At 37.1% G+C, this 25,777-nt stretch overlaps 1 protein-coding gene across 3 annotated transcripts in view; it reads right to left on the bottom strand.

The window, feature by feature from the left end:
* Window positions 1–722: 722 nt before the first annotated feature.
* The window catches only part of KLHL5 (kelch like family member 5), a gene marked incomplete at its 5' end in the record, with an annotated part of 36,851 nt that continues 11,796 nt past the window's right edge, over window positions 723–25,777 (bottom strand). The window contains 10 exons of one of the 3 annotated variants that reach the window (XM_084266803.1): window positions 723–972; window positions 2,684–2,855; window positions 3,839–4,051; window positions 5,304–5,466; window positions 5,754–5,978; window positions 6,871–7,057; window positions 10,763–10,975; window positions 18,277–18,473; window positions 18,909–19,045; window positions 25,584–25,769. In XM_084266803.1, coding sequence (XP_084122929.1) covers window positions 916–972; window positions 2,684–2,855; window positions 3,839–4,051; window positions 5,304–5,466; window positions 5,754–5,978; window positions 6,871–7,057; window positions 10,763–10,975; window positions 18,277–18,473; window positions 18,909–19,045; window positions 25,584–25,769 — 1,750 coding nt within the window. In that variant the 3' untranslated portion in view covers window positions 723–915. The remainder of the gene's footprint in view (window positions 973–2,683; window positions 2,856–3,838; window positions 4,052–5,303; window positions 5,467–5,753; window positions 5,979–6,870; window positions 7,058–10,762; window positions 10,976–18,276; window positions 18,474–18,908; window positions 19,046–25,583; window positions 25,770–25,777) is intronic. The other 2 variants (XM_084266804.1, XM_084266805.1) reach the window with 2 other exon arrangements.

Raw genomic sequence — 25,777 nt, 5'->3', positions numbered from 1 at the left:
GCCTCATGTAAAATGTAACTAGTCTCGATGTAATGGAATGCTTCACATATTCCAAAGTGCAAACGTTGGACTAAGATCGGTTAGCTTTTCATCACGCTTCAGAATCCTTCCAATAACTCAGGTTTATAGATTGTTCCTTAAAAATATCAAAATGTATATATAAAGAACCAAAGAAGAGGAAAAGGTACAATGTTCTGCATCTCACATAAAAACTCTGAAAATCCCAAAAGTACACTGGGTCTCAGAAATCTCCAGCAGAAATTATTAAATAAGCAGGTTTCTATTAGCATAATAAGACAATATTTAAAATAAGGCTTTGGTTAAATAAAAAGTTTGCTAAACTAGGAATGATGATAAAAGTGCAAAAGATTCACCAAATACACAACTTCATTTCCCAGGCAGGCATTAGGCCTGCCATTTGCATTGGTCTGTCAGAAACATGTATCTTAAAGGCAAATTAAATATATGGGGGGTCCAACCCGATAACTTGTTTCACCCAGAGATAGATTCAATTATATCAGGGGAAAAATATCCATTTATAGCATCATTCTTCTGCATGTTTGGGGGATCAAGGCTCTGGATCTGTAGTATTTGATTAGTATAGTGAGCTCGCTAATGAGTTCACTCATTTCTTAGCACTTCCTAAACAGAAGTCCTCTGCAGGCAACTGGCTGGTTAGAGCTGATTTTTTTTACAAATAGAATTCTTGTAACATACTGGTAACAAAGATTTTTTTTTTTAAAAAGTGCTTAATATTGGTCCATAAGAACAACATGTACAAGTTAGCTTGAGACCAAACACTTTGCCGTGGTAGGTATCTTGTGCCTCATGTTCATTCGTGCACTGATCGTTTGCTTGAGGAATAAAGAAGTCATCTGAGTCTATGCAGAATGTCACCTTCATAGAAAAAATAATTTACAGTTTTACAGTCACAACACATGCTCCAGCTCTTCCTAAGCACAGTGGTGCAACCTGTAAGGAAAAAAAAAAACAAAAAATCTGTGAGATAAATGCAGTCAGCTTTACGTCTTTTTTCCCCCTAAAGCGACAGGGTTTAGTTAATGTTTGTAGCAATAGTTGTACAGCTGCAGCAGAGTGGTAGTATCACCACTCGCTCTGCCCAGGTAACTTTAAAAAAATGGCATATTGGTTCAAAATTTGGATAAAACCACACAGAAAATGCGAAGATATTTTATATGATAGAGTGAAGCACTTTGAAAGCAATAGCAAACCTGAAGAATATGCAACAATTCTTATACACAATTTCATTTACTTCGTATTAGAGGAAAAAGAATCCTTTGTTATGGTACAAACTGGACACCTGAGCTAGACAGTCTGACAACTGTTGACAAAACAATGCATTTTTGTCAAACATGAGAGGGGCAACCTCTCCTTTTTACTTAAATATTTTATAAAATCCCACTAAGGGTTCTTGAAAAGAGAGTAATTTCCCAGTTTCTATTAAATGAAGTTTTTTTGTAAACAGAAGTCAATTCTAGCAGGACCCTTTTCTGCTGAGATTATGTTGGACTTGAAAAGAGGAAGGTAGTTTCAAACACCTTAGCTTCCTCTCTTACACTTCACAGTATTGGAGTATGTGTGCATAATACACTAAGGGTGTTTATGCCAACTCTCTTATTTCCTTTTTTCCCCAGGAAAGAGCAGACTTATCCTGAATCATCATCTATGGTTCTGACAAAGGAGAAAATTGAGCAGCACTGTTAATCTCCTCTGTTAGACTCATTTCTTTCTTCAGCAGGACAAATCATTACCAGTACTGCCACTGAAGGCCCCAAGCTCTAATGAGCTTCCTAGGCAGCCCAAGTTTTAAGATCTTGCAGCAGTATGAGGTGAGGGAAAATGGACAGTTCAATTTTCTGAGTGCAAAGATTCTGATAGAGAGCAGTTCTCTTTTGGAATTAGCAATTTGGGTCTATTATGGGACAGCATATTCATGAGATCAGAATTCCGCTACCTAAATACTGGTGCCTATTGCTATTCTAGATGACTTTGGGCATTCATCTTGGCCTGCAACTGGACTCCAGTGGGGCCTTGGTCTCCCATAGGTTCTGTGCTGTGGCTGTCACCCTTCTATCAACACTAAGGGGTCTCAAATGGCAGTAGATACCAAAGGACAGCCTGCCTAGGATGTCCTTGTGTGTGCTTTTCCTACAGAGAGGAACATTCCTGGAGCTATAAAAAAACCAGAAGTAATCAAACTATGAATTGACAATAATGGTTTCTGATCATGAATTGAAGACATTTTTTCTTTTTTCAGCTGGATGAAAAGAAATGGGAAGAAAAGACAACCAAAACCTTGAAAAAATTGATAAATTTGCTGAGAGACATATTAGAGCTAAAACTAATCAACATTTATCTTCAGGACAGGAAGTCATGCAAAAAGAATCCTTTATGAAAGTTTGGGGAACATTTTATTAACAGTAGTTGAAATTATCCAAGAAAAGAGCTATACTCTTGCCAAAGAAAGAAGGGCATTTTATTAGAAGATAGCAACTGTCTGTTCCAATGTAAATCATCTTGAGATGGTAGACCAAAAAAAAAAAAAGACAACAAGCTAGTAAGAAAGTGCTTCTTAAGAGAAGTGTTTGAATTCTCTTTGTAAAAAGAGGCACTCTTGAAATAAGAAGATATGGGTAGCTTATGGTCTGATCAGAAACTATACCTGTGTCCATTCATTTGTTTGGGGATCGTAAGACTCCACAGTATTAAGGTATGTTTGACCATCGTATCCTCCAACAGCATACAACTTGTCACCAAGAAGACATACTCCCACTGCATCTCTGCTAATGCTCATGGAGGCCACAGCAGTCCACATATCTGTTTTTGGATCATACCTAAAAGGTAATTTGTGTTACACTCTAGAACTGTGACCAAGACGCAACAGAAAAACTATACTGGACTCTGCATTCTCAAGGTAGCAGAAAACAGGTGTTACTGGGTCAGCACAGATTTGGGTGTTAATTTCAAAGGACTTTTTCCCCCAAATACTCCCTTTGAAAATGTTTCTTTAGTCAGTACTAGCTATGCATCTACTTTGTGCTGCTTTCCATATCGGAATACATACTGCTGCTCTTACTACATTTCTCATTGTATATCTAAACATACCACTCCACAAACGGTTCTGCTGCTACACTGTGATAGAGCAAGTGCTTGCTCTAAGTGGTAACTATTCTATGTCAAATCACAGGCTGCTGAATTTGTGGAAAAAAAAGAGAATTAAAGCATATTTCAGAAATACTTGAAATGCCAGTAAAGACAATAGAGTTCATTATGAAGTATTTACTGTAACTTTTAATGTATTTTATTTATTTAATTATTATTTAACACCTGCTTCTGCAATTTGTAATGCAGCCATCCATTAACAACTTCATGTAAAGACAAACCAACTTTGGTATGACTGAATTACATGCCAGTTTCCCAGTACTATCAGGGGATACAAGAAATAGGATGTAAGCATCCACAAATCCTGACTGTTAACTCCTTTTGTAAGGATCCACAAATCCTGACTGTTAACTCCTTTAAAAGTTATAATATCAACTGATATAACTTCTTGTGTGAAAGAAGTTTGACTCCATTTTTAAAAGCATTCAGTTCCAAGTTGTTCTCAGTAATCAATCAATTCATCCAATGAGGTCATTAGAAAAAGAATTCTAGATTAAGTGCATTAGGGAGAATTCAATAGGTAAGTTTCCTCTGTCCATGCTAAAAACATCACAGCTATTTTACTGGGATTCTCCTTACAGTGCTTTCCATATATCACCCTATGGACTAGCGCTGTTTGAATTACTAACAGGATATGCCTTCATCAGGATATTACCTTTCTACGCAGTCTGAGAGCCTGGATGTTAAGTTTGATGCTGGGGCGTCATGTCCACCTATTGCATACAAAAACCCATTCCAGGTGGTTACACCAACACCACCTCTTCGTTTTGACATCTGAGCACAGAGGGTCCATTTGTTTGTATGAGGATCAAAACATTCTACTGACTTCAGACAAGAACTTCCATCTCGACCACCAACTGCATAAAGCCTACAAAGTAAAAAAAAGGTAAATAAATATTGTCTGAACAAGGCAAAGTTTCCAGTGATGTATGAATCATAATCATAGAATGGTTTGGTTTGGAAGGGACCTCAAAGATCATCTAGTTGCAACCCCCCCTGCCATGGGCAGGGACACCCTCTACTAGCCCTGGTTGCCCAAAGCCCCATCCAACCTGGCCTTGAACACTGCTAGGGAGGGGGCAGCTGCAGCTTCACTGGGCAACCTGTGCCAGGGACTCACCACCCTCACAGGGAAGATTTTTTTCCTAATGTTTAATCTAAATCTCCCCTCTTTTAGTTTAAAGCCATTACACCTTGTCCTATCACTACACTCCCGGAAAACCAAGTCCCTTTACAGCTTTCCTGTATGCCCCTTCAGGTACTAGAAGGCTGCTCTGTAAGGTCTCCCTGGAGCCTTCTCTTCTCCAGGCTGAACAAGCCCAACTCCCTCAGCCTGTCTTCACAGGAGAGGTGATCCAGCCCTCTGAGCATCTTTGTTACCCTCCTCACAGACTGTCAAGTCTATTAAAGGGATGCTTAGAAGGAGACTTTTAACTTTTAACAGAATGCTCAGTTGCAAAAACTCAAGATTTTGCTCCAATCTTCTATTGTTGTGATCAATGCATAAAAATAATGTACAGAAAATGGATTAGAACACATCATTTTTGTTCCAACCATTGCAGATAGCTAACATTTCCAGAATTACTTGGGTGACTTGAGAGACAAAGGCCTGTTTCTACAACTGAGTCAGAGAGACAAATTCAGTAGTGGATCTGTGCATGCAGCAGTTCTGCCCTGCCTCACTTTAGGCATTCAAGTATTTTTCCTGCCCTGGGCTTTAGTTGATGTCTGCCAGCGCTCTGGTAAATCCCTCACACACACTAGGTGGCCTAGTTTGCTCAGTTCTGACAAAAAAGGTGTTTAGCATCCTGCCTTAACAAAGGATTTTCAACTGCTGGAGTCTCAGTGAAAGAGAACAACCACTTGTTCCCTTCTGTATTGAGGGAGATGGTAACTACTTATCTGTCCATAGAGATGGTGTCTCATAAGCAATACTGAGGGGTACTGAGATTCTGTCAGGAAGCTTGCTTGACCCAACACAGTATTTTTTTCTGTGAATGAAGAAACTTGGTTCTTAATGCTATTAGCAGGTATTTATGAAGAGAGATAATAATAATTTAGGATGGTCCTCTAATTACATTAATATAATGAGATAGAAAACGAAAGTTGCCTTCACGTACTTTCCATTTAATATTGCTACACCAACAGTGCTCCTTGGAGTTGACATACTAGCTACAAAGTTCCACTGACGAGCCTGCGGATCCCATCTTTCTACTGTATTCAGGTAGCTCCAGCCATCATGTCCTCCTACAGCATACATGGGACCTTCCAGTACAGCTACTCCTAAAAAAACAGATATAAAAAACAATCGCTTCTGCATAAAGGGAAAAAAGATCACATTTTCCTAGCGACAGCCCAGTGTACACCAAAAATATTTAAAAACAAGTAAAAGAAATGTCTTTAGGTAGCCAGTGCTGGATGTAATCTGAAGGAGAGAAAATATTCAATAAGCAGTTGGCATTAAAATAAAGTTTTCACACACACCCTCCCTCCAATTCCTGAATGTTTCCTGATCAATCCTAAAACATCTTTTAAGAAGATGCATTCAGCCTTTGCAGAACTCAACATACCAAGACCATGACGATGAGTGGACATAGGTGGCATTACACTCCAAGTTTTTGTTCTAGGGTTGTAGCACTCCACTGTGTTCAATGTTTTCAGTCCATCTCTGCCACCAACAACATAGAGTTTATCATCTAAGACTGCAACTCCAAACTGCAGTCTTCGTCCATTCATGTTTGCAACAGGAGTCCACATGTTGGTACGAAGTTCATACTTTTCAATACTTGTAGCTCCTGAATGACAACATATGCAAGTTATATATTTAGAAAAAAAAAAGTCTGAATTATCAGGATAGCTTTTACTTTAGCAATATGCTGATCCCACAAGACAGCATGACATCCTCCAGCAGGCCCTTAATTCTATGTATACAGATAGTGCTTTTTTTTACTTCCTCTAGCATAAATGGCACCATTATAAAGGACTTTCTCAGTGCTTTTCATGATAAAAAGCAGGTTTTCTAACTGCTTTGCAGAATCAAGCTTTAGAAATACAAATGTTGGAAATATAAAACAACCCTCGTGATGCATTTATGTATTGAAATCAACTGATTTTTAATATTAGAAAACAATCTGAGGCTATGTGTGTGACATGAAGTACTAAAAGTGCTAACTTTAAAACAGGTGAAAGAAAACACTTTCTTTGCTGTAACTTTTCTAACTTTTCAGATACTTTCTAATTGCCATTAAACAGTATGGAAATGTCTATAAAAAAGAAAATCCAAGTAGCTCTGCCTGAACCTTTTAAAAATTAATTTAATCACTTTCTTTTTCAATTTTGTGCACGTGCAGGTCAACTTTGTGACCTGTTGGTCATTTTCTTTCACTTCCAAACTACTTGAGTAACTAAAGGTTAGTTTTCACTCAATTCAGCATTTCACTACTCAGAAATCAGATACCCCCTTGATAATTTCAAATCAATCATAACTCTAACTTAATGTTTACAGTATTATCAAAGCTACACAGGTGGTCTTTTAACCTCACAATCAGCACACACTTAAGGTGTTTCATGTTCCACATTGTAGAATCTTTGAAATCTGGAATAAACATGTTAAAAAGAACAGTTTGATAGATGTTTTTACAAAAGAACCAAAACATCTCATGAACTAATCATTACATAAGCCAACACCTTTTGTTGCATCCATTCCTCCAACTGCAAACAACACTCCCACTGTAGATTTTCTAGGTTTGGTGCGAGGACTTTGCAACATAGGTCGTCTCTCTGGCAACAGATGGTACTTCATTGCTTCCATAATGAGTTTCTGACATTCAATGTCATCCCTAAAGAGTGCATTATTTTCCATGTCTGCCAGAAACTGTGAGAAAGAGAGAAAATTAAACAAACTGTATTGCTATAAACCACATGCAGAATAAGGATATGAGAAAATTTTATCCAAAGAATTCCACTGCCAGATTTTAAATGTATGTATTTTCAAAACAATCACTTACAAAAAAGACTAAACTTAGTAACAAAACATTCACATTTTAAGCTAAGCCATTAAGTTTTAAAAAAAAAGGAAGGCCATCTGATATTAATGCACGATTAAAGCTTAATGATCCCGTGAAGAAAACAACATCTCATGTTCCATTACAGGTATGTTCCAGGAAATGTAATCAGATTCAAGGCAAGTAAGTCAGTCAGTTTTATTCCTGGATCCATCTAGTCCAGAGGTCTGCTTACGGCACAGGCTGAATACTTTAATATATATTCTGTTCCTTACTCTGACCACAACCTGGGTTACAGCATAACAATTAATACAAGCCTTTGTGAAACTTGTTAAGATCAAGGATGCAAACAAATTTGCCAAGTGTTACATTTTAAATTTCACTTAAATAAAATTCAAGTTAAATAAAAGTTATTAAGTTTAAAGATTTTGAAGTCCTTTATACTATGTACTTGTCTGACAGTAGGAAAAACATACTAGTAGGATGCTTGTCCTAACTGTAATTATTAGAAGTCTAGACATCTGGCATTTTCCTGAGCTGCAAGACATGGCCTGGGTAACAGAGAAAAAAGCCAGTAAAGTGCCCCACTGAGACCTGGACAGTTGTCAGAACAGTAAGAAAAAGGCAAATGTCTTTGAACTGCTGCCACAAAATCCAAAAGCCTTGTGAATATTAGTAATCTACATCCACAACCCAGAACAAGATGTCATTGTTGAGCTGTTGACAGTCAACCAACAACAAGTACAAAATTGCTGTGAAATTAGTAATCAGGAGTACTGAAAGGACTCGTTATGAAATACTTCTGCATAATATGGTGTGTATATCCCTCGCTTAAAGCTGCCTTAGGACTGCAAAGTAGGAAATAGGACATCCATGATTCCATAGAGAGTGCAGATTGCTAGGCCTGAACATCATTACATCGGGCAAATCAACAGAAACCGTGACAGAAAACATAATTAACATACAGAGAGAATAATCTCCCCCAACTTTCAAAGCCCCTCACCAGCAGCTTTTCAGAAAACCAAGCCTGAGTTTTTGCAGCATTTTTCTCTCAGCATTTCTGTTCTGCTTCTATTTAAAATAGCAAATTAAAATTTTCTCATACGAATTAACAGAGATATCTTAATATTCATTCTTTACTTTCAGTACTTCCCACTCTCTTCACCCACAAAACCACTTACCATTTGTATCCCTTCACAGCAACACATTATGATTACAAAATAGTAAACTAAAAGCCATTTTTTAACTTCCAGCATACAATGCTATAAAACTGCATGTGCTTATAAAATAAAATAAAGTAAAATAAAAACTACTGTCCTGAATTGGACACTGTCATAGTTGCATGCATGAAAACAAAGCTCATACACAACATGACCCATGTGGACCTCCAATAAGTATTTCTGACACACAAACAGCATTTAATATTTAAAGCAACACCGTGTGTGTATATATGAGTTTTGCAACAAGATGCAACCAATGTTTTCTGAGGTTTGTCACCCACCACCAGCCTATAAAGAAGTTTTAGTTTTCTCATAGTGCACAGTCTCAATCTCTGAACCCAACTTCATCTTCAGTTACAAAGTAATGTCAGCTAAGATTGCTTTGGTACCCAGAAAACCTGCATGCTCTTGAAACCAAACCCTACTGTATTACGATTTTCTGTAACTAGTCTTCATTCCAGCACTTGGAATGGGCTTAATTAAATGAAAACAATTTTTTTCCAAGTTTTATTATTTACATAGCTAGGTGTACTGAAAGCATGCATAACTCAGCAGGTACAAATGACATGTTAGCAGCAAATTTTAGTCATTGGAAACCTGATGAAGAGAAAGTTAGTGCACGTACTGAGGTACTAAGAATTTCTGTCTGAAAAAGAAGCTGAGCCATCTTCTAATTCAGAAATTCCTTAATCATAATTTTCATCAGCTTATCAGAGATGCAACACCTGCCACCTTACAGCTTATGAAGCTGACAAATACTCATCTTTAGGCTTTGGAAGAGCAAAAGAGACTGCTTGCATTAGCCAAAGAGACGACAGGATGCTAAACACAATCAACCAATAAAACTGACAATTCATGATGTTGGGTTTTTTTTGTTTCTAGCATTACAGTTTCACAGTATTTCCCTTTTTTTTAAACTCTGTAAATCTAATACTCTTTGCATCTCTGCTTGCAATGTTATTGATTTCAACAAGTTGTTCAATTTTCTAATTTCATTTCTTCCAAATAGCTTTTACCCTTTAACCATAAAATTGGAAATCCTTTCATTACGTTGTTAGCTGTCAGATTGCATAATGCCATGTGATCATGAAGCAAAGCCTTATTCTGAAAATGTTAAGACTGTTTTGGGCACTTTAAACCGATTTATTCAATGCAATAATTGTTGCCATATTAGAATCACAGCTTAAACACCTTGTTAAATAAAGTAATAAAAAGGCATCAGAAAATTACTATATTAGAAACATAAGTAGATATTTGGAGAAGACATGAAAAAATAAAAAAATAAGTGAAATATGATACTGCTTTTGTGTTTCATTCTGCTGTTTTCCTAATCAGTTACTGAGTGGACATAATTTTATTTCAGTACATATTTCTGGGGTAAGTTCTACACTTTCAGTTGCTAAAGATGTTTCAATTACAGTGAATTAAGTAAAAGAAATACAGCTGTGGTTATTCAGTTATCAATTAATTTAACATTCAAGGAAAGAATTACTTCCTCCAGATTAACTGGTTTATACTGCATTATGTTTCTAGAAAAACTGAATTACAAAGTCAAGGCCACACCTGAGAAAATCCTCCCACTGCATACATAATAATCAGTATGGAAATATTAATACTAAAATACTTGCTAGTGAATCTCCCAATTGAACAAGAAGACACCAGAATAGTGGTAATACTCAGAATGTTGTGTATGTGCTTATCACTACGAATGACCTGAGCTCAGGGGTTTTTTTTTATATTAATGATTTCTACCTGTTCGGTTTCCTTAAAAATCCCATTTTCTTCATTTAATAGTGGTAATTCTCACAAAGCAAACTGAAAAGTGTAAAGCAAAATCCTTTGAATGTATAGTGTTAAATATTAGTAATGAAGGTCCAGCAAGGAACCATGACACTAGTCATTCATATAGGACTAGGAAAACTGTTAAGTCACAACTATTTAAACAGATAACGTGTAAAAATCCTAGAAGGGGAATTATTGATTGGGAAGAACAGAAAGATCCCAAAGACAGTTACATTGATTATAGAAGAAAAATCCCTCCACTTTTTAGAAAGGTATGTAATAAATTATAGGATGAAGGGGAATGGTTTTAAAGTGGAAGGAGGTAGATTTAGATTGGATATTAGGAAAAAAAATTCTTCAATATGAGGGTGGTGAGGCGCTGGAACAGGTTGCTCAGGGAGGCAGTGGTTACCCCCTCCCTGGAAGTGTCCAGGGCCAGGTTGGCTGCAGCCTGGAGCAACCAGGGCTAGGGAGAAGTGGTTTTTATGCTTTGTCACTACCAATATAACAATGCTGTAGACATTATGTCCACTATAACCGTGCTATAAACAAGAGTGGAATTGAACAATTTACTTGTGGAGCAAGCAGAGGCAGTCTAATGTAAGCCAGGAGTTTACTGAGATCTTTCCTTCTCTGCTCCAAATCATGTCGAACCCATGTAAGTAGTGCATTCAGTATAGTTTCTTCATTAGGAATATTCATGTCATCACTTGCTAAAAGCTTTGCAATTTCAGTGGCTGGCAGTAATAGAAATTCCTGGTTCCTTATCACTTCCATGAAGTTTTCCTGAAAAAGAAAAAGGAAAGTATTTTTAATACAGGTGACATCATACTTTGAGGATTTTTAAAATGGAAGTCCTACTATATATTACTGCCTTTTACTCTCCCTTCATGACACCTCTCAGTTGTGCCAGTAAGTACCACTGAAGAACTGACCTGGGAGGGAAAAAAAAAAAAGGAAAATAAAACCATACTAAGTTATTATGACTCCTGGTCATTTTCCCAACCGTATCATTTAGTCCCACAGGCAGATGTGCTGAAACAACTGAGGGAGAAGTGCAACGCCAGAAACAAGCAATGGGGTTACTATGATGGCACTGCAGATTGAAGAAGTATAATGTAATTATATGCAGTTTGTTCCTGTTGACAATGTAGAATACCACGTAAGAGATTCTGTGAAGCAAAGAGCACAACGTGCTACAGCTACTGGGCATATCTGTACTGTCTTATTACTGCTGGATTAAATTATGGCATTAAATTTTCAGAGGAAATAAAAACCACTAACAATTTTATTGTTGATTTTAAATGGATTATTTTGTGTTTATTTTACTATTTTGTAAGTTTTATACAGCTGATTTGATTGGAGAGCAAAACATACAAAGAATCCACAATACTGAACACATCTTGCTTTATTAACAATATTTACTTTGAGAGGATTCCATTTTCTAACTTTCATGGTCATTTCCAGAAACAAGTCCTTACTTAAAACAGGAAAGTCACAATATGTAACATTTCTTACATCAATATCCTATTACTCCAGAATTCAAGGACTTGCAGCATATTCTGTAAGGATTTCTCATGAACTTTGGTAGAAATAGCGTAAATGTTTGTAGAAACCAACACTATTTCTCACTATGTTATAGTGAGAAGCCTGAATGTAACAGAAAAGGAGAAGACTGTGTCTATCCTCTTCCCTCATAACCTTTATGAGGCAGCAAGGGAAAGTAAAAGCAGTCTATGAATCCCATGTTCTAACATTTTAGTAGCTCAAACCTCAGTTAACCTCACACTCCAAACTGAGAGCAACTTCATGACAATAAAACAGTATTACAATCAATTTGGTAAATGTGGATTGCTAGATAGCTATCCAGTGGGATGGCTGGTTTCACCTTACCATCACATACACCTCCAAATCACCTGGAAGAAAAAGCACATTAGATCCACAGACAGGGAGCTCTAACTAGGCCTAATAGAAAAATTAGCCTTACTTAGTATCTTTCATGATGTAAAGAGAAAGAATTACACACTAATGGAAAAAATCTAGATTAGAAGCTCACAGAGAATTTTTAGGTCAAAAAATCAGTGAGGAACCTGGGAGCAGAAGCTGGACTGCACTGCAAAACAGGTATGAATTGTTTGGCGTTGCATATGCAAAGGACTGCAAGTCAGCGAAGTGAAAAAGGTAACACCTCTTCCTTTTTATAGCTTAGTCTAAACATGTACAAGTTATGCCTCAGTACTCCAAAATTATCAACTAATTAAAAGAATGCTGAGCAAAGAGGAAAAAACTAGTAAGGACTAAACTAGTCTGCCTTACATGAAAGCCACATGTGCATGAGATGGCTACAAGATGTCTAAGGGGAAAGATCAAAGTCACTCCACTCCACAGGCAACTCTGGAGTTGAACTTAGGAAAAGAATTGGAAGTGTTATCTGTGCACGAAATAACCGTGTACTCCTGGAGAGCATTTGGAAAGGAAAATTTTACATTTAATATCTGATAAGCTTTCTTACTAGAGATTCAATTGGCTGCACAAAGGTTGTGCTTCCAAGTGAAAACTGATAGATTAGGAGGGCCATAGAACCGTCTTTTCCTCTTTAATTAGTTTAAATGTCTAATACAGAATCAAGAAAACAAGCAAATACAGGAATTAAAAACAGTGAAGGGACTGTACCAATATTCACCAATATACACACACACACTTTTTTTTAACTCTGTTATCAAATGCTTGGGAGTAAAATTGAAGCTGAAAAATGATCAAAATTATTTCCAGAGTTAAAACATGCAGTTCACAGAAATTCACATTCCGTTCAGTTCATTTTTTTCCACTGCTGTTTTTGGTTGATTCTCTGTCCTAGAGAATATGCAAGCTGGAGTTGTGCTTTTAGTTTTGCTGAATACACAGGCAGTGAGCACTGACAAAGAGAAAAGCCAACACTTACTACCTTAAACTTTCCATATCGACTATCCAGGTCACAGGAAGAAGGGGAAAGCACCTGCATGGAAAGTTTCCTTTGTCTCTGAAGGCAACAACAAGCTGATCTTGCATTAAGTCAGTCAAGGATCTTCTTTGGAAAACTTTTTTCCAACTGGATTTAATCACTTGAACAGCTGTTGTGTGTAAAAAGCCTGATTTTCCTTGTTGCTTGCAGACAATTGCGTTCGGATGGGAACAGATTCAACTTCCTCTTGCTCCCATTCTATTTATAAAGCGGAGAGGCCTTGTGAGCAGGGTATCAAAGCATTCCACTGGGAATACAGCCACTCTTTGGCCTACGTCTGGGGCTTTTTATGATCTGAATCTGACAATTCCTCTTCCTCTAAAGACAGAGATTCTGAAGACAAAAAGGAGGAGCCAGTGTATCTCCTAGCATTCTTAACCTCCTCATTAGCCTTTTCTTTCCTTCTTCTTATGGGAACTCTCTGTGGAAGAACAGGATATTTCAGAGAACAAATGGTCTGCAGTTTCAGTCCCTTGCTTTCTGGTCCTGGGAAAAAAAAAAGAGGAGTTTCCCACCCCCAACCTTAGTTCCTCAAACACCTCGGTAACTTTTACTAATTGAATAGCCTGGGGTTTATGCATCAGCTAAAGCAGGGACGCACAATCCCTGTGCTCCATGATGGGCATTGCTCATTCACATCATAACCTTAAACTCACCCTTCAGCAAATGAAGGGCGAGTAACACTGATATTCTTAACTTCATCTCTGTCTTGGTGCAGAGCACAAAAATATTAGGAGCATATAAAAGATAAGAGGTCACCATACTTATTTCTAAGTGGTAGTTAATCCCCATGGTGGGATCCAGTGAGATGAGGTTAGGCTACCTTTGTACTGTGCCAGGAGGACTAGAACCTTGGAGAGCATCAGAACTCCTGTAAACTGAGGACAGTACAGAGGCAGCTCCAAAGCCAGCTCTAACCACAGGGCTCTGTTTAAACTCCAAGCCTAGGCAGCTGAAAAGCAAGAGGTGCTTGACTCACAAGATCTGAATGAGAACAGGGAATGTAATTTTGTCTCCTGATTGCTTCAGTGAGCTGGTCAGCTGAGGTATGAATCCACTAAGAACCAAGTAATCTGACCTCCTGGTAAATTATTAATAGTCAGGGAGATGTTAGATAGCAGCTAGTTTCCTTTTAGTTTGCTCTGACTGCTGTATAAATGATAAACCAACCTAATGCTTTCTGTGTGCCCAGGGTTTGTTTAGAGTACAACTACTGTATCTTGACTCTTCTCTGCATAGTATCTGGATTCCAAAAAAGCTGGGCAGCATGCAGAAACCTATCCAGGTTTGCCAAGGCAGTACTGATCAGTTGTGCTAGGCAGAACATAGGGATCTTGACAGACAGAAATATCTTGGGTGAAAAAAGACGAGTGACTATTTTCAAAACCAGATGATTACTCAGCAGGGTATTTTGGACTACAATTTCAGGTGCAAGAATATAAAAACCATGTTTTACTAACAAGTCTTTGTGTCTGGCCCTTTGTGGACAAAACCCCCTGAAATTTCTCTCCTTTTCAAGCTCCCCCTACCAAAATAACAAACTCTCCTGGCTGCTGCAAGAATAAAAGAGATATTTGCCTATTCCTCCCAAACCATAAATTCCATATTGCAATGATTTTTGTTACTGCTGGCTTATAAGACAGCAAGTCTAAGTGTTCTCCATCTATTGTGCAAAATTCCCATCATCTGTGCTTGACCCCAGTCTGTTACTCTATCCTTTCTAAGTTTTTCTTCTTATGAACAGCCACTGGCTACGCTCAGAAATCATAAAAACTCCAAAGTTTACGTTATCTGAATCGTAACATTTGATCACTGCTCATATACTTATGAAGACTTCTGATAAAAATCAAGACAACCTCTCACTCTGCTTTAAGCGTGCAAAGCTGAGCGACAAAGATTACAACACTATGCAGGGACTGACCCAAGCACCATCACATATCATATTCAGTATGTCTGCTTTTTGGGAGGGGGCTGTTGTTACGAAAGTTAAAATCTGGCCACTGAAGAAGCTATTGACATGTACCTGAACATCTCACTAGTTGTATAGATGATCTGAACACAATGCAGGCTAGCTATTCCTCAGCCTCCCTTTGATTTACTATTTTTGTGAAAGACGAGCTATTGGTTTTAATTAAAGGTACACTACCAACTGCTTCAAAAGAGGAGTGTTTCTTTTGACTTTGTGAAGACAGCAAGAAACATGCACAGAAAGCACAACGTGCAAAAAGGCAGCAAATGGATACCCTCCAGTTGGCTTAATAAAATTCCTAAATGTGTAATTGTATGACCCCCAAAACAGAATAACCTTTGTACAAAAGATACCTTTACTCAGATGCATCTCATGATTCTATCAATTGCATTTTAACTCCCTGATGCCTGAAAATCAGAGTTGCTCTTTATACAGCACAGCATTAAATCCACAACAGACAGGTTTATGTTTCACTTAATACACCCTGAGGACTTTGCAAGCTTTAGTTTTCAGTGCCAAAAAATGGACCTATTTTGATAATAACCCTAAAAATTGTTCTCTGAAAAAGCAACTTATCAACTGTCAACATAGGAAGCAATAGAACAGTACAATACTGAAGTCCTTTTAGCATAACATACATCTATGTCTTTATGTGAAGAAGTGCAGTATTCAAATACTTCTTACTCATTTATTTTTTCAATCTTGCTGTTTTATGCAATTAAAATTGTGCCATAAAATCATACTAATGCCTTCCAGTGACACTAATGAACATTATTCAGACTGAGCTGGTCTATTAACAGAGGTAGGCCTACTGGGACAGCTCACTGATTGGTCCTCCAGTTTAACCTCTTCTAATGAAGCAGGTAAGATGCTTATCAAATTGTAGCATAAAAACCTTTAAAACTGAGAACTTGTTTTAATTGCACAAGAACAGTTATATGGCAATCTGATTTTCTTCTGTCAAAGGGAAACTCATAGAAAACAATGTATATAGATGAAAGTATTTTGTATTATTCACTACCTTCTACTCCAAATGCTTTAAAAGCACCAGAATTACACAGAAAAGTACATAGTACACTCAGTATAATCCCCTGCTGTTGTGTGCTGCCCACTGCAGCATAAAAGTAATTCAGTGTTTTAGCAAACAGAATTTCCAGGTACTACAGTGCGCTTAACCCTTACGCTCTAGTACTTCTGAATGCAAAGTGCATCAAGTGGCTAGCACTTACTAGCCTTCAAGATTTTCCTTTTCCAACTGCTTTTAAACAAATGAAATTACTTAGGGATTTATTTTAATTGACGATTCGGTTGGACCATACATTTCTATGCAGTTTCCATAGCAACATTCATTTCAAACTAAAGAAGCTGCTTCTCTATTACTCATTATTATTAAAATTCAATTTCATGTCTCTGTTGGAACTAAACAACATTAGAAGAGGCCTTGGGAAGAATCCATCTAGCACCACTAATTAGTTTTGAAAATGGCTTTTTAAAATCCACCTCATTTAAATTTCATTCACATCAAAGCCTTAAAAGCAACAATTTTGCCACTGAAGTAAACAATGGCCAACAGGCATGTAACTTTTCCTGTGGTATGAACAAGAGAAATAGATGCTTTAACATAGTGGTTTTTAGAAAGTTCACAGCCTCTTTCCACCACAAGTCATGAACTGCCAGTCAAAACAGCAAGACTGCAATCCCTAACATTCATTTTTGAAGATGCTTTAGTCTAACATTTATTATTGTTCTGATCTGGGCAGTTCACATATAAGGGACATGACAGTAGCACAGACCCAAATGCATGCGTACTCTGAAAAAAGAACAAATGGGTCAGAGGACGGATGTTCTCTTTTTGCAGACTTTTTGTGCTCAGTGTTAAATCTAATACTCCTCAAAGGCATAAACCACTTTTATCACTCCTGTTTTATCTGACTGTCTCCCTAATTGCAGTCTCCTCCTTGTTGTTTGAGCAATAACTAGATCAAGAATAGAAACATGTAAGTTACAATCTGACCTGTTTTGGTAAATTTCAGTGTGTACATGATTTTAAATACATTAGAGATCCACTTACTGAGGAAGAACATTATATCATATATTAAAAAAGAGCTAATTTAAACTTTTATACATACTAAACTATTTTAATACAGGAAGAAATAATTGATAAAAGTTTTTAAACCAGCAAAGCCCAAGGCAGCAAGAGGAAGAACCATGGATTTCTAATAGAAATTACACCTCTTGCATCTAAGCCAACAGCTTAATGGCAATGCAACACCATGCCACACAAGCAAATTAAGTACTGTCCTCATTCCCACATCTCTTATGCAGTATCTACATGTCCTCATTCAGGCCCCAAGAGCTTACACAGGCGAAATCTCATCAAGAGGAGAGAAAAATGCCTCACAAAACTGCAAGGAATAGATGAACTGACTTGCCTCAGAGATAATTCTGCCTTCTTCTGCTAAAAATATTACTAAAACATGCTTGTAAGAAGGAAAAGAAGAACATTTTACATTAAAATAAGAGGATGACTATTAAGAAGATGAAGTTTAATTATATTGGCAGGTCAGTCTACCTATAAATTAACTCTGAAAATAGCACAAAAAATCTGTATTTAGCCACATATTGTCCAGCCTAGGATCAAATTGTTTATGCCATCCTGACATCACATTACTAAGAAAGAATTTATATTGATGAATGCTCACATTCATATCCCAGGTTTAACTCAGAACCTGATTACTCCAACTCATTACAAGAAAAGAATTCTACAATTTCATGTAGCACTGTGTCATTTTGGACTAGATGGTGGCAGCTTGCCCACTGTTAAGTTTCCTGGTTTTGACTGACAGAAATAAGAATGAGCTTTTGAATTATTTTATTCAATGCATATCACACACTCCCATTACTGTTAGAGGGGCCCATTTATGCTTGCCTTTTTCCTTCCAACTCTAAACCAACAACTTTACAGTTACGCCGTTTCTCATTGTGGGAACATATGTGCATTCTTGCTTGGAAAACAACCAAGGCTTTCTAGGGGAAAAACATAAGTATTTTATTCAGGCAAACATTCTGTATTTTCCTTACTAAATAAAGTGGATGAGACTTAAAATAACAACATACCATAGTGTAATTGTGAGCCACCTTGTGCAAGTCAGTGCAACCCTGCGCATCAGCAAAAGATCGGATTCCAAGGCAATTGGATGGATGAAGCTGCTTCATTAGGAATTTACAGCATGCTTCTACAACCTGAGAGAGCTGAAGAAGGCAAGCTGTAGACAACAGGCACTCAATGTTATCTTCTTTTAATTCAAGGCGACCTAGTAACAAGAAAAAGTAGGTATCATCATTTTGTTCTTACCATTTGTTAAGTCCTCTAAAATGCAGAGGCAAAAGAATTATTTACAGATTACATGACAAAATGTAAGGCTTAGCAAACATCACCCTCCAACAGATAGCCAGCTTTTCATAACGCATACCTTACATAATGATGTAAGGAATGGGAATCCCGATAAGATTCCTTGTCTGTCAGTCATGCTAACATTTAAAACCTTCACATAATTTGTTAACTAACAGAATATAGTATCATCAGAGAAACTATATCCTACCAGGTTGCCTCGGGTAGCAGCAATGATGCTTATTTATTTATAAGGAATTAAATAATGTGAAAGAACATTTGAAATCTAGCAATGGAATATATAATGCTCACAGGAGGATAATTCATTAGATGAAATTCACATTGTCATTTAAAGTACCTGTATATGCATATTGAACCAGAGCCCACAATGCATTTGGCTCCACACCTTCCATCTTGATTTCTTCCTGTCTTGCTTCCCTTACGTCATTAGTGAACATGGCTGCAAAGTAGTCCGAAACAGAGGAGAGAACCAATCTGAGCACATCGTGGAGGAGAAAAGGAGAGAAATGGGGGAAAAGAGAAAAAAAAAGTCAACCTGATGTTTGTGAATTTATGATTCATTACTTTGCCCTTTGAAGAAACACTGTACTGAGAAAAACACTTTAAAATTGACAAACTGCTCCATGCTCTAGTTCCCTTCCATGAATAATGAAGTACTGTTACTGAATCTACATTTGCTGCAGAAGTAAATTAATTACCCTCTCAAAGCTCAATGACTTTTAATAGCCAACACAGAAACCCACAAAAACACACAAGTTGGAAATGGAATATAAATATACATTACAAAAAAAAATTACTTCCTTTTACATTATACCATTACTTTTTTTAACGTGAGTTACTAGTCCTTTTCAAAGTGCTTTAAAATGCTTCTACTGTTGTTGTACACATTTGTGTTCATTTACTAATACTGATGACAGAACTAAGCACAGTAAACATGGAGATGGTATAGAGCGATCTCTTTCGTGGGTATGTTTTTAGCCATTTGTTAATGATTCTGAATATTTTAAGATACTGAGTGAAAATGCTGCTGCTCAACAGACATTTCTTTGCATTATTGAGAGCAAAACACTGAATATAAATAACAATGCCACTCCACAAAACACGCAAAAATTTACATGTCTCAGAATGTATTCACGGGACAAGGGTGAAAAAAGAAATCATGTGGAGCAGGAGTATTCAACCTACAGTTCTGTTGTATGGAACCTACTCTAACTATTCATGAGCTCTCCTGGTCTCTTCCCTAAGAGACCTCTATGAACAGCCCTGGGGGTTGGATCAATTTTTGTGCTGCAAAATAACCGTTGCCTTGCTCACAAGGAGTTCAGATATAAATACACTTGCATATAAACTGAGCTACACAAACAACAAGCTCAAGAAACAAACCTGCTGCAAATGTACTACACAGTCTATCTGCACACATTCAATGAATCTGATACTTCATGAAATGTCAAGTTATTCTGTGCAGAATCATGATGTTGGCTTGTTTAGATGACAGAGGTCAGGAACCACAAAACAGAATAAAATCAATTGAAAAGGTAAGCACTGATGCCTAGGAGTAAGTCTGAATGTGTATTAATGGGGAGGATTTGCAGGTACACAAAGTCATGAACTACAAAGAACTGCCTCTTAACTAACTGCAAGGCAATAAACAAACTGGTGACCAATTTCAACTCCTTTTTTCTTGCTGATTTTTGGACCACTAACCATTTGGTCAGGCCTCCAGCAGGGTAACCTACCCCTCTACCCCCCCACAGCTGCTGAGGCAACAGAGTTGCATTATGAGTGCATGGGGAAGAGACTGATTTTATCTTAATATCTCATATGATTCAGGTTTTGTAGCTACAATTTGTGTTCCATTATGTTACCACGTTTAAATTGCTGATACAGTAGAAACATATGCATTGATTTCTGAAGAAACCTCGTCATCATTGCACTGGTATGTATTCACAGAATCATTAAGGTTGGAAAAGACCTCCAGCATCACCTAGTCTGACCCAAGACTCCAGACAAATACCTTCTACCAGCTGTGTGATATCAGAAAATTTCTCCTTGCAATTTCCAGTTCTGAAGTCCACCAAAAGAAGTTATTTGGAATTCAAAATGCAGTCTATTTACTACTTTCACAAACGTGTGTTTGGATTCATGAGAAGGTTTACACGCTTCACAGCATTAAGTGCTTTCCAGAGAGTGACTTGCATATGCTGAAACAGGATGTGCAGCCCAGCTGTAGATCAATACAAGCAATATGCCAAAGCATAAACTGTAATGGTAACAATTTCATAATCATTTTAGCCAAGAAGCATGTTCACAATGGAAAGTCTTAGAACAGCTGCCCACACACTGCTCTCAATTCTACCAGTTTAGAAAAAAGTTCTTTCAAAGAACGAAAGGGGATTAAAAGTTAGTGTGACAATGCATCAAGGTGACACTGAGCTAGCATAAAAGAAAACAAAGGCAGACTTCCAGCAGTTGGCCTTTTCTTGTCATATGTTTTTCCTGCTAGTCAATAAAAATCAATTGCTACTTTACTTATCCCGTTTGACACCCACTTGTTCATTGACCTTTTAATCTCCTAGCTAGTAGCTCACCTTTCTTTTAACCTTTCCTTGGATTGTCTGAAATTAAACTGCTTTCCTACATACAGACTAACAAACGTGAAACAGCTGATATCTTCCTAAAACTGTAGAATCCCCACCCATATGTGACCTTTTTGATAAAAAAGCTCTAAAAGAGCTAAGTGACAGGTATGAATTTTTAAAAGAAAATCTGCAACAGCTACAAAAACTACACTTCTAATCACAATCTCCTTGCTAAGTAGAGCCATCATGGCTCTGTTAGCATTTAACATAAAGAGAATCTCTTAATTATTGGTAAATAACATAAACATATTCATCCATATCAAGAGTTTACTGGAAAATACTGATGCTACAAAATACTCCCTTTTCTCAGTTTAGGATCTGAAGGAAACTGTGGGGTTGGGATGCTGAATTTGTAGTCCTTTTTTTCACCTTAGAGTAATTATTATGCCATAATTGGCATAATTAAAATGTGGATGAAATCAGTATATATCAAGATTAGAGAGGCCTTTTAGCAAAAAAAAATGAACATAGTTGGCATTGCATTGTGGATATTGAAGATATTTACCTGTACTCTCCTTACCTAATTACCAGGCTACTGCCAAATACTCAATTCTGCATAGATAAGATTACATGAATTTGGCTGCTGAATTATATGCAGTGAATTGGCTGCTCTTTTTCAGTGCATAGAAAAAACATAGAGAAAAAGGAACTCGTGAATACCAGATTTTTTCATCTGAGAGATCATAAAATGCCTGACCAGTTGATCTCTCTGGAAAAACACTCAATAGCTATGGGCTAAATACTGACAAAATCTGGGTGTTTAGTTATGCCTCCCTGTTCTTACAGGAGGTTCCAGTGCTACTGATGTCTTTCATTTCTGTGGTTTGTACTGATCTAAAAATAGAAAGACTTACCATTGACAGCTTAACTTACTTTGAAGAGTTTTCTAATTTCACTGTTATTTACTGAGAGACAGTAAAATATGTGTAAGCAAGGTGACATGCCAGAATTAAATTGGACTTCTGGTTGGAATTGCCACAAGCTGCATCACCTAGACAGTTTTCTAGGTCTTCAAAGCAATTATTATGTAAAATGATGATAGCTGTCAAACCTGGCAATTTACAGATTTAGCATCTCCCAACCTAATTCACCTGACAGAATGAAGCAAAGCTGCTTAACATCTTAAAGATAAAAGGGACACTTCCTAGGCAACTCCTTTTTGGTGCCTGTGTAACAGCTGAAAAGAGACCTGGGGAACTCAACACCACACTAACTGCATTCACTGAAGCTGGAAGGTGAGACTGAATAGTTCATGCATCCTAGTATGAAGCACCTCATATACTGGTGGCTTCAGCTACTTTCTATTCTTGATAACAAAACATGTCAATAAGAAAAAGAACATAGGGAAATGGTGCCAACCCCCACTGCTAATATAGCTGTATTTATATGAATTAGTTTTAAAGCAAGCAATACTTAAAATACATGCAGTATTTTTATGTTAAAATGATTTCCAATTACAGGTCTCTTCCAGGGAAATCAAACCTTTCAAAATTCATTTGCTGCTTCTGACACTGAAATGATGATTACAATAAATCCTTTAGTAATTTTTTTAAAAAACAACCACATTGTTAGTAGCAATAGTGCTTTTAACATAGTCATCACAGAACTGCTTTTTACATACTCTGACTTCTTAGAAAGAGACTGTGTTAAACTTTTATAAACGCGTAGTTAAAGCAAACAAACAAAAAGAATTTACAAACTAAGGCAATACAGATTGTGAAAGAAAGGAAGTAATATTAATCCAGATGGAAAAGAAGTACAAAGATAAAGAAGCCTCAAGAAAAAAAATAAAGTCTGAACACCAGGATTTCTGCTCTTCCAAACAAGCTTCCTAACCCCCTGAGTACATAAGCTTCCATATGCGTTCTTTCCTCTAGTCCTGTGTCTTTTGTATTTCCATCTTTCAGTGTCAACAGGAATCACACACACACACACACCAGAACATTCAAGTATCACCAAAAGTAGAAACTAAGCATTATGAAAAAAACAAATCCATACAGGGAACTTAAAAATATCAGGTTCAGAAAATCTGAAAACTCCTCTCTGTATATGAGAATGATTAACAAGAGTAATTTCTTTTTTAGCAATTCTATGTGCTCCCATATTAACAAAAAATATTTCACCTTTGTTAAAAAAAAAAAAAAGAAAAAAGCTGTCCAGTGTAACTTTTTATTTTCTTACACATCTTCAAATGTCAAGCCATTAAGCTAAAATCTAATTAATACATCTCCTGTCACACTGACTATTCCAGTCTGCAGAGTCAATACTACAGAAGTAGAACTTGGATGCAGGCAATAAAAAAATCCTACAGACATTGTTTTCTTATAACATGGGCTAGTACAGGTACATAAAGCCAGTCTTCCTGAATTTCTAGAAAAATCTGAATCAAATTTAAGATTTCCATCTTTATCTTTCCCACTATAAAAAGTTCCATTTTCAGTGAGACACTTTGGACATACTGTGATGAAAACTGTAGGTATTGCAATGTTTCTCTGTGAAAACAGAACAGTAAGAGAAAGAACTTACTGTGCAAAAGGCAAAGCTTCTTTCTAAGTTGCTCCAATATTATAAAGTGAGCTAAGGACAATCATAAGCCTCTCAACCTCGTGCTACAGCACAGGGAGTGTTTCTTTGGCCTTAACTTTCATGCTTATTTAAAACACAATACCAGCTACAGCAAGATGTTTCTTCTCCTAGGAAGAGAAGATCAGAGCTAGTAACAGGCCTAATGCACTCAGAAATAGACACAGTAGCAGAAACTGGCAGAGCAAAGAGAGTTCTCCAAAAAAGTGAGAAACAGGTACAAACCACATAAAACAGCTTTATAGCACACAGAACGTTGTCTTTCCGTTTATCTTGTTGCACAAAAAAAATCTTCCAGTCTCTACGAGATGTTCACAGCTTTCTACACTTTTTAACCATTAAATAACCCATACTGTATACTGCAAACATGCTACCATGGCCACATAAGGAATTAAAATTATTTCCTTAAAATCATTATTTTCCCTGCTTACAATATTCCAAAGCTCTTCTCAATTCAGAGAATTCAACTCTTCTTCAGACTTCTAAATTACTTCAGTGGGTGCAAAACCATGAGGGGTGTGTGCATTCCCAGTTTTCATCCAATTCACTCTTTCCACAAGGACAGTGCAGATTTGCAATTAATTTGAACAAACTGAAGACTGTTCTTACGCAACTCTGGAGCCACAGGCAAAGCTAGATCATCTTGCTCACCTTTTTGTCTCTCCCAAAAGGATTCATCATCATACAAAGCCACATGGCTGTAAGTGTTTACAAAGCAATTCAGATCAGGGGATGGTAGAGAGCATGCCTACCCAATTTAGCAGTAATTGAAGTAAGATTTGCTTAAATCAACTTGGAAAATCAGAGATAGTCTTGACGTTAAAATTGAAGTCTCTGAGGGTAAAAGCAAGTTATGGCATAACTGCCCCCCTGATCCTCTAGTCCGTTCCCATCCTCATGCTATCATTTCCTCAGTTGTGTGGAATCATCCTCAGTGTGGATGATACCTGTAGAAAAGCAGAGATCTGGCCTTGTAAGAAAAATACCAATCCAGAACCAGCAACTTCTCCCCATTTCTTACTATTACAGCACTAAGCTGTAGTCCTGCTGTGGGATAGTAATGAGCAAAGGCAAATAGGAAGGCTTTAGGCTGTTATTTCTGTTGTAGACCTAATCTTATGAAACCACAATTTAATTATACCTAGGTTCCTCTTTGAGCTGTTAATATTGTGCATTAAATACTGCAACATGCTTCAGTTATTCACACACTTGTTTCACAACCTTTGCTATTTTCCTAGCTTTTAAGTGGCTATATGATCTGTTAATTACACAGATGACACAAAAGGTAATGCTGGATCATAATTTAGCCCTCTAACACTAACTGTCAGCATTCAGTTGTCTACTATCAAGAGACTACTCACACTATGGGAGCAAAAAAAACTTCATGCAGACAGAAGACCATCGTTACAGCTATGACCCCACCAACTTAACTGTTAGTACAAAGAAAAAAATTAAACCTAAGAAATGTTTAAAATTTCATTCTGTGGTACGGAAACCACGACGATTTAGAATATTCTGAAGGTGCATTTGGGACTTTTGGGGGGGTATTTTAAGCAAATATATTACTGCATGCTTGAAGACATAAAACATGAAAACATCACAATTATTCTTGATGCTGTATCACATGCAAGAGAAATTAATTTTCATTTTCCAAATCAATGTTAAAAAACATAAGCATTTTTAAAATATTCTAAATAGTTTAGGATGTTCTGACCTTTTTTAAACAAAACACAGGACACTGAAAGTCTGTTTGTAAACAAGTACAAAGTTACTTCAAATTATAAACTTACCTGTGAGCTGGAATTCTACGATCACCAGCAACTAACACCACATCACATAGCTGTTTGTGTCTGAGGTAATTTTCCATCTTTTTACAAGTTTGTTCAGCGTGGTTGAGAGCCTGAAAAAATTCATCTGAGGTACAGGGCTCCATAGTTTGACAAGATGATAAGGTATGACTGCTGTTGGAGGTTCTGCTGATAAC

This window comes from Gallinula chloropus, assembly GCF_964237585.1.
Source record: "Gallinula chloropus genome assembly, chromosome: 7".
NCBI classification, from domain to species: domain Eukaryota; kingdom Metazoa; phylum Chordata; class Aves; order Gruiformes; family Rallidae; genus Gallinula; species Gallinula chloropus.
The sequence above is the reverse complement of the archived record's forward strand: the minus strand, read 5'-3'. Positions and strand labels throughout refer to the sequence as shown.